A 14,596-nucleotide genomic window follows, 5' to 3' on the forward strand; every position below is an offset into this window, starting at 1 on the left:
GGTCTACTGCTCAAGTTATGTTGCCCTAAGGTCTACTTCCCCAGGTTATGTTGCCCTCGGGTCTACTGCCCAAGTTATGTTGCCCTATGGTCTACTTCCCCAGGTTATGTTGCCCTCAGGTCTACTGCCCAAGTTCTGCTGCTCCAGGCTCCCAGGACCCTGGGCCCCCAGGCAGAAGCATTCCTCCCCCCTCATTAACCATGTTCAGCTGTGTGGAGCCTCTGGGGACTGAATGCCCTGAGGCCTGTTCCTCTGACACGTCACATTTCCCCCAAGGTAAACAGCCCCCTCGCTGGAGGCTCCTCTCCTGGGTAACTACCTCCAGCTGTACACAGAGCTCAGAACTCTGACTCCACATGGGCTTGAGAGTTGAATGAGTGAAGCATAGTTTGCAGAAACAGGTCCTGTTATTTACAAATGACAGAAAAAACAACATCTGTGATCCTATGCGACAACATGTGTGTGTGTGTGTGTGTGTGTGTGTGTGTGTATGTGTGTGTGTGTGTGAGTGAGGTATCGTTAAAACGTTAGATGGTTAGATGTTAGGGACAGGGCGCTGTTGTGACATCTGCTGGCGAGCACCTTCCCAGTTTCTGCCCCATTAATAAAAGGTTACTTCCACTCACCTACAGTCTCCTTGCCTACAGTCGCCTAGCCTACACTCTTCTAGCCCACAATAAAACAGATCAGCTGAGTGGATGGGATCCATGGGATCAAAAGGCTCTTGGGATGAGATCCCTGTAACATGTGTGTGGCTATGAACAGAACGGAAATGGAAATAAAACACCACACAGAAAGGATGTCTGTAAATGCAAAGTCTGACTTTGTTTTAATCTGTAGGCTAGTTTTGTTTGATCATTTATGTAACCCCATCTTTAACTTTTTACATTATGCAAAATGTGTCCTCTAGCCAAACCTGAAAAAAAGGCTATACAACAGGAGCTTAAGACAATTCAGTCTACGACTCCGTGATTTACTATGATAATCACGGTTACACAGACACTGGCTGGTAGCGCTCCCTTGCCTGCCCACAAGAATGTCAAAGTGATCCTGTCGCTCACAGCTCACCGACTATTGGTGGGGTGTTTGGCTTGTGTTTAAAGTCCACTGCCTTCAGCATCACAAGCTTATTCTCTTCTTGTAAAGGGGGCTGTCGAGGATTCCCGTCACTGCGCCCCGCTTTTTACCAGAGCCTGAGAATTGCTCCCTACCGTAACTCATCATTCACGCCACGGAACATCGCTCTTCTCTCACAGTACGGAAACGGTGGAAGCTTTCTTTCAGTGGTACTATCGAACTTCAAAACCCGTTCAGTACCAGAGATGAAGGTTTCCTTGTCCGTTTGCACTGATAGTCTCTAAATAGTTTCGTGGGATTCCCGGAGTTTGAGAGGGAACATTTATTCTTAGTTTGCCTCTGCTCTCTTTCATTTCAAGAGGTGGACGCAATGGGAATATATGTCCATTTACTGCTTTTGCAGTACTTTGCCTCCAGTTTTGTTTGCAATGCCGTCGCGTTTATTGAGGAGCCCTCGGACAAGGCAGCGAAGTCGGACGGATATTGCGGCAGGATTTTACGGGCACAGACTCAGGGCACACGGCGGGAAGGCTATAATGAGTTTCGTCTCAGAATCGAAGGGGATCCTGAAAATTACCAGCCGGGGAGCACTTACAGAGGTATGCTAGAAAGCGTAAAATAATCAACTATAATGGATTGTAAAGCAAAACTTTAAAAAGCTTAGTCGTCAGTCAAGTTTAAGATCAGTGCAACGGATGCGTAATTTATTGTGCCAAATCGATACAAAAACAGGCCTGCTGAATGCAATTAGCCTATGTTTACAAATCAATATACAACTTAACGACTTAATTGTTTTCCTTGCAGCTGTAAATTTGCCTTGAAAATCCCTCACTCGGTGTCAGGGAAATTATTTAAATGTGCCAGTCTTCTGGTTGCAATTTAACATCCCGTAGCCGATCATAGGAGTTTGTACCAAGTATAGGATAAAACGATCATGGAACCTTATACATTTAAAATGTAACATTCAAACAGAAGATTTTTTTATCCTAATTTTAATCTTCCCCCAGCCCACATACTCCAAGCAAACCCACCGCTGTATATGGCCTACTGTACTTTGGAATACTCTTCATTTGCTCACCTCAAAACATTATTCTCAAAATAATGACTTGCAACATCCAGCCTCGTGGGTTTCTCTTGTTTGACCTATATTTCCTCACCTCTCCTCCTTCTCCCTCTCTTCAACCTCCCTCTCCTCCTCCCGATGTTCTGCCTCTCTTCGTTCTCCCTCTCTTCGCTCTCCCTGTCCTCTTTTACCCTCTCCTCCTTCTCCTTCGCCCTCTCCTCCACCTCCCTCTCTTCGTCCACCCAGTGACCCTGCTGGCCTCCAGCCCAGCCTACTTCAGGGGCTTCACTCTCATCGCTCTGAGGGAGGGCCGAGAGGGAACCACAGACGAGGACTTCGCCGGTCAGTTCCAGGTGAGATCCACACCCCATGGTCCCTCGGCAGAACCCAACAGTAGGTGGGGACGTCTTATTCTGCTTGTCTGTTAAATATGATATTGTCAACATATACCCAACTGTATGCTTTTGCTTTTGCTAAAGTGATTTACAGCATGGTATTTACAACATGGTATTACATATATTACATTACATATTTGGATTGTCTTTGAAAAGGAGGATTAGCCCTCGTTTAAGCCCTTGGATGAATCAGTCTTGCTGAACAAATATGTTCAGCAGATACATGACCTGTCATGCGAGTCAGGCTGAATGTACAGAGCGTTTTTAGGGCATCTAGAGAAGAGCGCTCCAACGGGGGGTTAGAGCGCTCCTCTCCCTCCAGTCTCCCTCCTCACCTGGTCTCCCCCCTCACCTGTTCTCCCCCCTCACCTGTTCTCCCCCCTCACCAAGCCTGCCCCCCCCCCCCCCCTGTGATAAGCCTACTTTCATCACGTCTATTTCAATATGGCAACCAAGAAAGCCTTTGTAGCTACATGTGTTTTGTAGCCATGCATATTTGTTTTTCGGTCCTCCAGAACAATGCACTGCCAAGGCCAGGGATGCCTCATAGTGAGCCTATGCAGGAAGACTGATAGGTGTAGTGTTCATAGGTTGCACAAAATGGCAGAATGCAGGTAGCGCACTGTGCGTTGTGGTCACTGACAACGACTGCCTCATCCTCCCATCCCAGTGTGAGCAGGTCACAGGAAACGACAGGCGTTTTCGTGTGTTTGACTGTACGGAGGCTGAGACAGATGAGACAGATGCATTCAGGTTGTCGTCGCTCCCCTGCTGCTCTTGGCTCCTCTCCTGGAATGCCGGTGTCTGTTTCCCGTCCCTCTCTCAAATTAAAGATTTCCTGCCTCGAAGGGCTTCTCCACCTTCATGTTTCAAGTCAGAAAACAGAGCGATTGTTCTTTTATCTCCTGCGCTGGTAGCGATCGAGGCCCCCGTTGTCCCCCCACACACACACACACACACAAGCAAACCGCCTTTGTTTGCCTGTCTGGGATCGCACCGTGGTAGTACCGTTAGACCAAGAGGACAATCCTCAGGGGCAGGGCAGCCCTCGTCGCGAGCGGCGGGCGTAGCTACCAAACCGTCTCAGCGACAGGCTGCTCGGTGTATCTAGGCCAGATTCAAGTTGCGACGCTGGGAGGAAATCAGAACGTTGGTGGAGAGGGAGGAGATGTGAGGATAGGAGATGCGATCCACCGTTCAGAGATAAGAGAGAGCATCTCCATGGCGACGGGGTGGGTTTGAACGCTCCCCTCTGTCAGGTCAGAGGTCACAGTCATTACTGACTGAGCTCCACTGGAAGGAGACGCGAGAGTGTCCTCTTTAGCGTGTTTGAGAATCGTGGTCAAGGACGACTGGTATGAATTTGAGCCAGCCCTGTATTCCAAATGTACACATTCACAGAGTATTCATAATATACCGTATGTGCAATACTGGATATGAACTGCATATCTCTCTCACAGTCTACCTATAGGAGCATTGACGAAAGGCATAAAGGAAGACATGTTTTTCTTTACAGTTTTTATGTCAGCGCTTCACCATTCAGAGTGTTCTCCAGTTGCAATGGCAGACGTAGCCTCTTATGTGCTGCTTTTCACACCGACTTCACACCAGAGCTGAGAGTCCTAAAAGCAGGCGAGAAAGCAGCAGCATCTGTTCTGGAGAGCTTTCAGCCGAGAAAATGATGAGCTCACCTTAATTGGCTCTACCGCTTGACGTTTTCGTCCGTGACTGAGTCAGCCCGCGACAGTTACGGATCGGCGTCCCTGAGCTGTGGTTTGTGTGTCTTCTCTTCCCTGACGGCCCTCGGTGGCCCTCGAAGAAAAGATGAGAACGCGGCGGCCACGTTGCCTTTACAGGGAGGATAAAAAGCCCAAACATTCGTCCTTGTCGAGATGGTCAGACACGCAGGCAGAGAGCTTAATGGCTGCTTGAAGAATAGTGATGAGCTAAGAGGAATTTATCATCGCTTCTCCTGTTGATGTTTTTTGTTATTGAGTGAGGGAATTCGTTTGCCAGCTGTGAATGAATTGCAAATCTATACAGCGAGACATTATAATGGCGTGAGAAATATGTCACATAATGGGATTTGATGCCAGTGAAAACCTCCTCGGTGATCCATGGTAATAAAACTGTTTGATTGATTAGGGGCCCAAGGCAAAGTATCGACGCTCCAGAGATTTGCTTTCACGAAGGGACCAATGAAATCCATCACTCCCCGGCCCGCCGCACGCGCGCTGTCGACGTGACATTTAAATCTCTCCACACACGTGTCACAAAGTTCCATCTGTGTGTTGAGTCCCTAAAGATCGGCCCTTATGTAGCAGCCTCTACTCTGCAAAACAGATCGTGTTCTCCTCCGTGTTGATTTTCCCTTGGGGGAGTGGAGGGGCCTGGGCCCAGGCTCTGACTGGGCCTGAGTGAGCCCTACCCATCAGTGTCTCCTGGAGAAAGGAACGTTTACTCAGAGTTTCGCTCGGCATCTGTGTTTGCTGTGGCACAGGGGACCGAGGGACTAAGAAAACAGAAGCCTTCAGCGACTCCTCAACCAAGTCCAGAGCTCGCTGGACACGCGCATGCACACACAGGCGCACGCGCGCGCACGCACACACACACACACACATACAGAGACACATACACACACATGCCCTCTGCCACCCCCCCTCCTCGGGCACGGTGGAGTGCTGCAGAGAGGGAGGGAGAGGAGAGACTCTCAGCCAGAAGCTGCAATTAAAACAAACGCTCCCCTCTCCCTGCCTGCTTTCCTTCCTCACGTTCGCTTTCTCCTTTCTCTCTCTTTCTCTGTTCTCTGTCGCTCTCTCTCTCTCTCTCTCTCTCTCTCTCTCTCTCTCTCTCTCTCTCTCTCTCTCTCTCTCTCTCTCTCTCTCTCTCTCTCTCTCTCTGTTTATCTATCTATCTCTCTCTCTGTCTCTCTGTCTCTCTCTCTCTCTCTCTCTCTCTCTCTCTCTCTCTCTCTCTCTCTCTCTCTCTCTCTATCTCTCTCTCTCTGTTTCTCTCTCTCTGTCTCTCTCTCTCTCTGTTTGTCTCTCTCTCTTCCTCTCTGTCTCTTTCTGAAGCTTTCTTGCACCATCTTCGCTCACTTTCCCGTTTCCCTTTCTCCCCTCTCTTTGTCTTTCTCTACCTCTCCCCGGGCTGGTCGTAGCCCAGCTCAGATATGACAGCCACTTAGAGGCAGTTTGGAGGTAAAACAGTCTGCGGCACTCCCGTGGGACAGATATATTTAGCCTAGTTCCAACACAATGGACTCCACCCCGTCCCTTCTACAGTCCCAGTGCTGCTCTCCCCCTCCCGTCTAAACACCTCAGTACTGCTCAATACACCCTAGCGGAGACATTTTCGGAGGGGATGTGTTGGGGGGAAACACACATTCTAATGAGCGGAGTGAAGAGAGGGTTTTTGCCTTTCAGTTGATCCATTTGCTTCCTCTGTCAAACCCGAGTTCTGTGTGTTTTCTCTGCTCTCTTTCGGTCTGTCTCTCTTTTCCATCCTCCTCTCTCTCTCTGTCTCTCTCTCTCTTTTTCTGTGCCAGTTGTTAGAGGGCTGTCTATGACTGACAGGACTTGGTTCCTGACAAGACACAGAAATAAACTTCATTGGTTGTTAGCAGAGACCTTGGGAATCCGCTGGCACACACACGCGCGCGCGCACACACACATCCTGGCAGCTGTGAGCCTGGGTCGGGCAGCAGCGTGTCAATAATGGAGAAAGTAGTTCATTGGGGCGCCGAAGTAAACAGCCCCGAACATTCCAGGAAGCGCAGTATAAACCTCCTCCTGGTCTGTAAACAGGACTGATGGAAACAGCCATGCACACATGCTTGTGAGTCACAGAGCAGGGGAGACAGGAAGCAGTAGGAACACAAGACTCATCCGGTTACTCCGCTTCCACCTTCCCAAAACATGATGTTTGCTTTCCTTTTTCTTGTTTCTTCCCCGCCGCGCCACCCTCCGCCTGACACTGTAGCTGTGGGTTGCGTCGCTAGCCGCAGACCACACACAGCTTGAGAAAGGTCAGAGGTCATCTGCGTGTCAGTCAGTCGCCGTGCTTTATTACTGACCTCTTTCTCTCTTCATTTCGGGCTTTCTTTCTTGCCTCCTCGCTTGCCTGGTTTCTTTCTGTCTTTCTTGCTGCTTCGGCTCTTTGTCGCACGGCAGCCAGCCCTCCCTCTCCACTATGCCCTCGAACTGTTTTTAATTAAAAGCTGAAATGGTTCGATCGCAGAGGAACCTCCAGGAGGGACTCCCTCAGGGGTGCAGTCTTGAGCCCTGAGCAGGGAGCTGGGACCTGCCACTGGTGTACAGTATAATGTATCTTATTGATCCCCGTCCGAGGGAGTCTCTGGCGTCTGAGCACGCATCATCTCCTGGCTCTGGCTCCTCCGCACAGAGTCAAAAAAGTGGAAAACGAAAAGAGAACCAGCTGTGCGCGTGGATCAGCTATCCTGTCTCTCTCCTAGATTATTGATATCAGGTATCCTGTCTCTCTCCTAGATTATTGATATCAGCTATCCTGTCTCTCTCCTAGATTATTGATATCAGCTATCCTGTCTCTCTCCTAGATTATTGATATCAACTATCCTGTCTCTCTCCTAGATTATTGATATCAGCTATCCTGTCTCTCTCCTAGATTATTGATATCAGCTATCCTGTCTCTCTCCTAGATTATTGATATCAACTATCCTGTCTCTCTCCTAGATTATTGATATCAGCTATCCTGTCTCTCTCCTAGATTATTGATATCAGCTATCCTGTCTCTCTCCTAGATTATTGATATCAGCTATCCTGTCTCTCTCCTAGATTATTGATATCAGCTATCCTGTCTCTCTCCTAGATTATTGATATCAGCTATCCTGTCTCTCTCCTAGATTATTGATATCAGCTATCCTGTCTCTCTCCTAGATTATTGATATCAGCTATCCTGTCTCTCCTAGATTATTGATATCAGCTATCCTGTCTCTCTCCTAGATTATTGATATCAGCTATCCTGTCTCTCTCCTAGATTATCGATATCAGCTATCCTGTCTCTCGATGGATAACCGATATCAGCTATCCTGTCTTTCGATAGATAACTAATATCAGCTTTCCTGTCTCTCTCCTAGATCATTGATGAGGACGACACCCAGTTCCTGACCAACTGCCCCCCCGCCGTGACAGAGAGCACCCCCCGCAGGCGCACCAGGATCCAGGTGTTCTGGACAGCGCCCCCTGCTGCCAGCGGCTGCGTCATCCTCAAGTAGGCGGCCTCACGAAAAGGGGGTCATAGAACCCCCTTTTTTTCTCATACTGAAACACATATGAAACACACACACACATTCGAAAGATCATTTGCATTGGGAAACAATAGGGGTTCTACCTTAATTAATTGTGATAGAGGATGGAAGTAAGGTGTTAAAATGCAATTACCATATCTCATTGTCCAGTCACCTGAACACTAATCAGACATAATGCCCTGTTTCAGTGCTAATGTTCAGAGGTGTGAAATTGAGGTGAGATTGAATTGGAACAAGAACAATTTAAGTAGCTCTAGTTTGAAACTATATACAGTCAGTGTCCTCAGATTACCTAACCTCCCTGCACATAGACAGACCAGAAGAGACAGGCCACTTCTCCTGCAGCTTGATTCAAAGCTTCTACCTTTAGACCCAGTGGACAGCTATTCCTCCACTTCTCCTCCTCGTTCTCCTCTTCCTCCTCTTCCTCTTCACTCCACTTTGCTCTGCTCACTTTCCTGAGATGCATGGATTTAAACCCTCCTGCTCTGAAGAAGAATCTGGTTACATATAATGTATCTTCCCACTCCATTTCCCAGATGGCTTATTGCTGCTCTGGTATTATTCCAATAAATGTTGCGGTGCAAAACATCTGCAAATTATACCTTGTATTGCTGTCATTTAGTGTGTGCCTGTCAGGGTAGACATACAGTGTTCCAGCCCCCTGCTCCAGCCTCAACTCCAGCTCCTACACCCCCCCACCTCCAACCCCAGGCTCTAGCCTCTAGCCCCTAGCCCCTAGCCCCCCACATCCAGCCCCAGCCTCAGCCCTATGCCCCAGTCGTCCTCAGTGCAGTAGCTCCAGGGCTGGGCTAGTAGCCAGTAGAAGGCTGGTGTGAGGCAGAGCAGCCGTCACCCTCCATCTGACATCAAATAAAACCCAATTCCGTGTCTGTCCCCAGACATCTCCGCAGAAAGTGTGGAGTGAAAACCAAACCCAAAGCTCTTCACCTGCACAAAGATAGAAAGACACCTAGGGGAAAGGAGGAAGGAATAGATCAGTAGCTCAACAGAGCCACGTACCTTGGGGTTTTACAGTCTATTACAGGTAGCTCTCCTCCCCAACAACGCACACAGACACACAAACAGACACACACACACAGACACACACATAGACACACACATTCCACCAAGACAAGCTCCCAGAATGGTTGAACTTCTGTAGTATCATGTCGATAGTCGTTTCAGTTAAAAGAAATAGGACTGTAGGTGCTGCTAACGCCAGAGGATGTGTGTGTGTCCAGAGAGATTGGTCCACAGAGGAGATATATTCTGGTTGTGAAGGTCTGTGAAGAAAGATTTAAAGTGCTTTGTGAAAACCTTGGGGCGACCGAACGAGGAGACACACCCGGAATCGGTGTGTGTTTTTATAAACATGGGCGGCAGTTGTTGTCGAGGACAGTTTTGGCTTTGGCATTCCCTGTTGTGAAGGAAGTGTCGTGCCCTCTGACCTCTCAGGTCAGATGTAGAGCAGCTGTTAAGACTTCTGACCTTAGAACTCTGACCTCTTACTCTCCTGGACAGTGTCTGTCTGGAAACACTCTCCCCAGGGAGCATAGAGGGATGGAAAGACAAGGGGTGGGAGGGATGGATAGAGAGAGAAAGGAAGGAATACAGAGCGGGAGAGTGGGGTGAGTGAGATGTTTTGCAGTATATATACAATATACAGTACCAGTCAAAAGTTAGGGTTAGGGTTAGGGTTAGACACATTTTCCCATATATATATATTTGAGATAGGGAGAAAGTCACTAGGCAGGGCTGTGAAGCCTGGCTTTCTGAAGAAGCAGTCTGCATGCTTCCTCCTCTATGCTCAAAGGGAAGATTTGCCTTCTTGGAGGACCGTTTGTGGCCAGGACACACACACACACACACACTCCGTTCAATCTGTTCACTGTTCAGGCTGAAGGTAAATATTGAACTGTGCAACGCATCTGGATTGGCTGTTACTTATTGAGACTTCCCTAAAGACTGAACTCGCATGTTCAATGTCTCTAACGACACACAATGTAATTGGTAAAAGAATCCGTCTCGTTGGTTTTACTCTGTTTAGTCTGTGGTGGTGATATTGGTCTGCAGTGTTAGAATAACATTCTCAAGCATCTTCTTCTGTACTCTGTGATGTCATCATTCAGAAGCAGGAGGAGCCAAAGGAAACATCTAGTTCTTATCTGTTTACAGTATATAGTTGATCTGTTTACAGGATATAGCAAATTTATCTGTTTACAGGATATAGTTTATCTGTTTACAGGATACAGCTAGTTTATCTGTTTACAGGATACAGCTAGTTTATCTGTTAACAGGATACAGCTAGTTTATCTGTTAACAGGATACAGCTAGTTTATCTATTTACAGGATACAGCTAGTTTATCTGTTTACAGGATACAGCTAGTTTATCTGTTAACAGGATACAGCTAGTTTATCTATTTACAGGATACAGCTAGTTTATCTATTTACAGGATACAGCTAGTTTATCTGTTTACAGGATACAGCTAGTTTATCTGTTTACAGGATACAGCTAGTTTATCTGCTTACAGGATACAGCTAGTTTCTCTGTTTACAGGATACAGGTAGCTTCTCTTAGCTGTGCACAGTGTATTTGGTTATTCAACCATCAGAGGACTTGGTTATCCACATCCCCTGAATCCAGATACTGTACCAAAAAGTTTAAAGTTGAATTCAATTACAATATATGCATTTCTTCTTTTTGTTAGTTTTTACAATAAAACGTAATGACCACACAAGCCAGACAGTGTGTGTGTCATGGTGTGTCCTTGCTCCTGTCCTCAGGGCCAGCATTGTGCAGAAGAAGGTCATCTATTTCCAGGATGAAGGCTCGCTCACCATCAGGCTGTGTGAGAAAGGTACCAGAACTTCCTCTCAGACGGCTGTTCTACAGACGCTATCACGACACGCTGCTCCAACGCAAACAAATGTTGATCAAGCCGTTCTTGTTCCACTTAGTATAATGTGGTCTGTCATCCCTCCCTCTACCTCTCTCTCTCTGTAATTCTTTCTTTCTCTCCCTCTCTCTCTCTCCCTCCATCCTTCTCTATATCCCTCCCTTTCCATCCATCTCTCTCTCCCTTTCTCCCTCCCTCCTTTTCTATCTCTCTCTCCTTTCTACCTGTTTCTCTTTCTCTGTCTTTCTCTCTCTGTGTGTGTGTGTGTTTTCACCCTTGCAGAGGCTGTGTTTGGAGCCGCTACAGAGAAGCCTGGTTTGGAATGCTGTGCTTGTGGAACTGCCAAGTACAGACTTACCTTCCATGGGAACTGGTCAGAGAAAGTTCACCCCAAAGATTACCCCAGTGAGTCCTGCAGATGCCCACGCATTTGCACACACATTGCACTCTCTCTCTCTCTCTCTCTCTTACGCACACACACACACACACACACACGTATATCAGAAAAGAATATACATACACATGCTCAGAACCCACCCATGTACGCACACACACACACCCACACATACACGTTCACACAAGCAAGAACCTGCATACACCCGCTCAAAACACTCGCCAAAACACACAAACGCTAGAATAATATAAAGTCAGCCTAGTATCGTAAAGTGATATCATTACTGAACAGCTGTTAAGTGTGTCCCAGCCACACACTCGCAACATGGCTCCTGCAGTCTGCCTAATGGGTTAGCAGCTTAGGAAAGGAATCTTCTTACATAACTGAAGATGGAAAACGTCTTTTCTGGCAGGAAAGAAGAAAACAAGTAGTGGAACATTGAAGAACATCAGAGGGCTGAACCCACGTTCTGCTTGGCTTAAACAGATTAGCCCGATAGGTTGTCTGTTTCTTTCTCAGGAGCTCTCTAGGCAATCTGTCACACAAAGAGAGAGTGAGTGTGTCTGTGTGCATGAGAGAGACAGAGAGATGGATCGAGAAGGCGAGAGAGAGAGAGAGAAACAGCGAGAGAGAGCGAGACAGTGCGTCTCCCTGTGTGCGCGTCTATGTGCCTACGCATCTGCGTATGTCTGTTTGTGTGTGTCTGTCTGTGTGTCTATGCACCCATGTGTGTGTGTGTTCTTCCCCCCCCCCCCCCCCAGGACGAGCCAACCACTGGTCCGCTCTGATCGGGGCGTCCCACACACAGGACTACGTGCTGTGGGAGTACGGCGGCTACGCCAGCGAGGGCGTCAGGCAGGTGGCCGAGCTGGGCTCGCCCGTCAAGATGGAGGAGGAGATACGGCAGAAGGTAGGGATGACCCTCCTGCTCACAGAGGAAGAGGAGGGGAGTGACAGAGAAAGAGAGGAAGAAGGAGAGGACAAAAAGGACGAAAGGGAGAAAGAAAATGAGAGAGAGAGAGAGAGAGAGAGAAAGAGAAGACAAAAAACGAAAGAAAGAAAGAAACAGAACGAGAGAAAAAGAAAGAGAGAAATAGAATATCAAACGTCACTTAGGATTGGATTCCTCCACCCCAGCACATTTGTCTTTCCCATAATGCATCGTGGGCCAGAGTGATAATGTGTCGAACATCACACCTTCAGGTTGATGACTCTATCATGTAAATGGAATAGTCTCCCTGTTGTCAGGCATCATCATCTGGACCGGGTGTGTGCGCAGCGCTCTTATCACTCCTTCCCCCCCCCTCCCCCTGGTGTGAACAATCACGGTTGGACTACATACAGCAGTCAGGACAGAGAGACAAAAGAAGGGAATAACAAACTAATAGAAGAAGACAGAAAGAAGAAAACCTAGTGCATGAACGTGTTGTGTGTGTCTGTGTCTATGTGCGCCTCTCTCTCTCTCTCTCTCTCTCTCTCTCTCTCTCTCTCATCTCTCTCTCTCTCTCTCTCTCTCCTGGCAGGCTGTGATTGACGAGACCCTGAGTTCAGGAGCGTGGTTACACACACACACACATACACACATTGGTCATGTCACATGAAGACAGGGGAGGCATTAAGTCAACACGTCTGGTATCTGTGAGCAGAGGAGAACACTGACCCTGCCTCTAGAGGGGTCAGGCCTGCCTCCAGGTATCTCCTCTCCGTTTTCTGTGAGCCTCACACACGCCAGGCTCATACCCCTTCTTCATTCTACTCGTTTGTTATCCTTTATGTTTGTCTCTCTGTCCTGACTGCTGTATCTAGTCCGACCGTGGCTGTTGTTACTGGAATACAGCGATTCGGACACAGGTTTCAGTGCCATTTTCACACTTCATTCATTGAGCAAATGATCAAGGATCTGAAGAGCAGAGCGTGATCAACAACAGTATTGCCGTGGTCCGAGTCGAGAGATGGTCTGTATTTACCAGGCACAGACTAGTAACCATCTCGATCCACAGCCCCAAACCCTCTCTACCGTAGCCCTGTCACTTCGACTCCCGACCCCAAATGGTTCCCATATTGCAGGGAATATAACCACATCACAGTGAGTGAGGTGTGAAATAGAGCCAGACCAGATAGTGCCACCCTGGAGACTTCAGTGTACCATTAAGGCTGTGGTCTCCTCTGACACTGTGGGAAGGTAATTAGGAGTGCGCTAAGATGGCAGGGCTGCTTATTTCCTTCAACACGATGCTGTGAAATTTCTATTTCGTAGAACAGTATGGGGCTTAGCCATTAGCGTAGAATAGATATACTTGGCGTTGTGACTCCAATCGGTGTGTGATTGAGATGGGGGGTAGAGGGTGTGTGTGCATGTTTGTGGGGATCCTCCTGCTGTTTTTCAGGCAGGGTCAGCTCTGTTGAGTGTGTGTGTGTGTGGGGGGGGTGTAGCTGGTTGGGGTGTGTGTGTGTTGCTGACAGGCTGCTCTCTGGGAGCAGGGTGGTGTTTGGTCTGGCTGTCTGCTCTTGTCTCTCTGGCCACAGGGGAAACCGAGGCCAGCCAAAGGCTATACAGACACGCCCAAAAACCTGATTAATAAACACTCTCACTCCCCCCCAAAAAATGTTTTCCCCTCTCTCTCTCTCTCTCTCTCTCTCTCTCTCTCTCCCTCTCTCTCTCTCTCTCTCTCTCTCTCTCTCTCTCTCTCTCTCCCTCCCTCCCTCTCTCTCTCTCTCTCTCTCTCTCTCTCTCTCTCTCTCTCTCTCTCTCTCTCTCTCTCTCTCTCTCTCTCTCTCTCTCTCCCGATCTCTCCTTCTCTGTCTGTCTCTCCTCCTCTTTCTCCCTCTCTTTGTCTCCCCCCCACTCTCCCCCTCGCTCTGTCTTTCCAACTCTCTCTGTCTCTCTTTCTCGAAATCTCCCTCTCTCTCTCTCCCTCCATTTCTCTCTATTTCTCTTTATTTCTCTCTCTCTATTTCACAGCGTGCAACTGACAGACACAACATGTCCACAGATTGAAACCTCCTTCTCTACTCTAGGCAGGCTCAGCTTAGTTTAGCGTGTGTGTGTGTGGTGTGTAGTGTCAGTGTAGCTGGTTGAGTGTGTATGTAGCTGGTGGGGTGTATGTGTGTGTGTGTGTGTGTGTGTGTAGCTGGTTGGGGTGTGTAGGTGGTAGCTGTATGTGTGTGTGGACAAACACTCTGCCCAGAAAAACTTACCCACACAAACCTTGATTATGAAGCACTTTCACACCTTCGGAAAACGGTCACTGAATCCTACACCTCTCTTCAAAATTAGACACACATTCATCTGGAAACACTGAAGTTACAGCGAACCTTTTCAGCGGGGGGAACATGCAGTATCAACACAGCTTTGAGTGTTGGGAACGAGCTGCCAGTTGTCGGTTGTTTGGAAGTGGGCCACAAAATTCCTCCCCGGGTGCATGGATCATCTTCTGGCTGGTCCTTTGTTCCAGCGAGTCTCGCACACACTGCTTCCTT

The 14,596-nt window shown here is 48.1% G+C and overlaps 1 protein-coding gene across 1 annotated transcript in view; it reads left to right on the forward strand.

The window, feature by feature from the left end:
• Positions 1-1,153: 1,153 nt before the first annotated feature.
• Positions 1,154-14,596, forward strand: part of spon1b (spondin 1b) — a 33,416-nt gene continuing 19,973 nt past the window's right edge. Inside the window, exons 1-6 of the mRNA XM_067234854.1 lie at positions 1,154-1,676; positions 2,387-2,493; positions 7,652-7,785; positions 10,610-10,683; positions 11,005-11,127; positions 11,878-12,026. Coding sequence (XP_067090955.1) covers positions 1,448-1,676; positions 2,387-2,493; positions 7,652-7,785; positions 10,610-10,683; positions 11,005-11,127; positions 11,878-12,026 — 816 coding nt within the window. The 5' untranslated portion in view covers positions 1,154-1,447. The remainder of the gene's footprint in view (positions 1,677-2,386; positions 2,494-7,651; positions 7,786-10,609; positions 10,684-11,004; positions 11,128-11,877; positions 12,027-14,596) is intronic.

Source organism: Osmerus mordax, chromosome 4, assembly GCF_038355195.1.
Source record: "Osmerus mordax isolate fOsmMor3 chromosome 4, fOsmMor3.pri, whole genome shotgun sequence".
In the NCBI taxonomy this organism is placed as follows: domain Eukaryota; kingdom Metazoa; phylum Chordata; class Actinopteri; order Osmeriformes; family Osmeridae; genus Osmerus; species Osmerus mordax.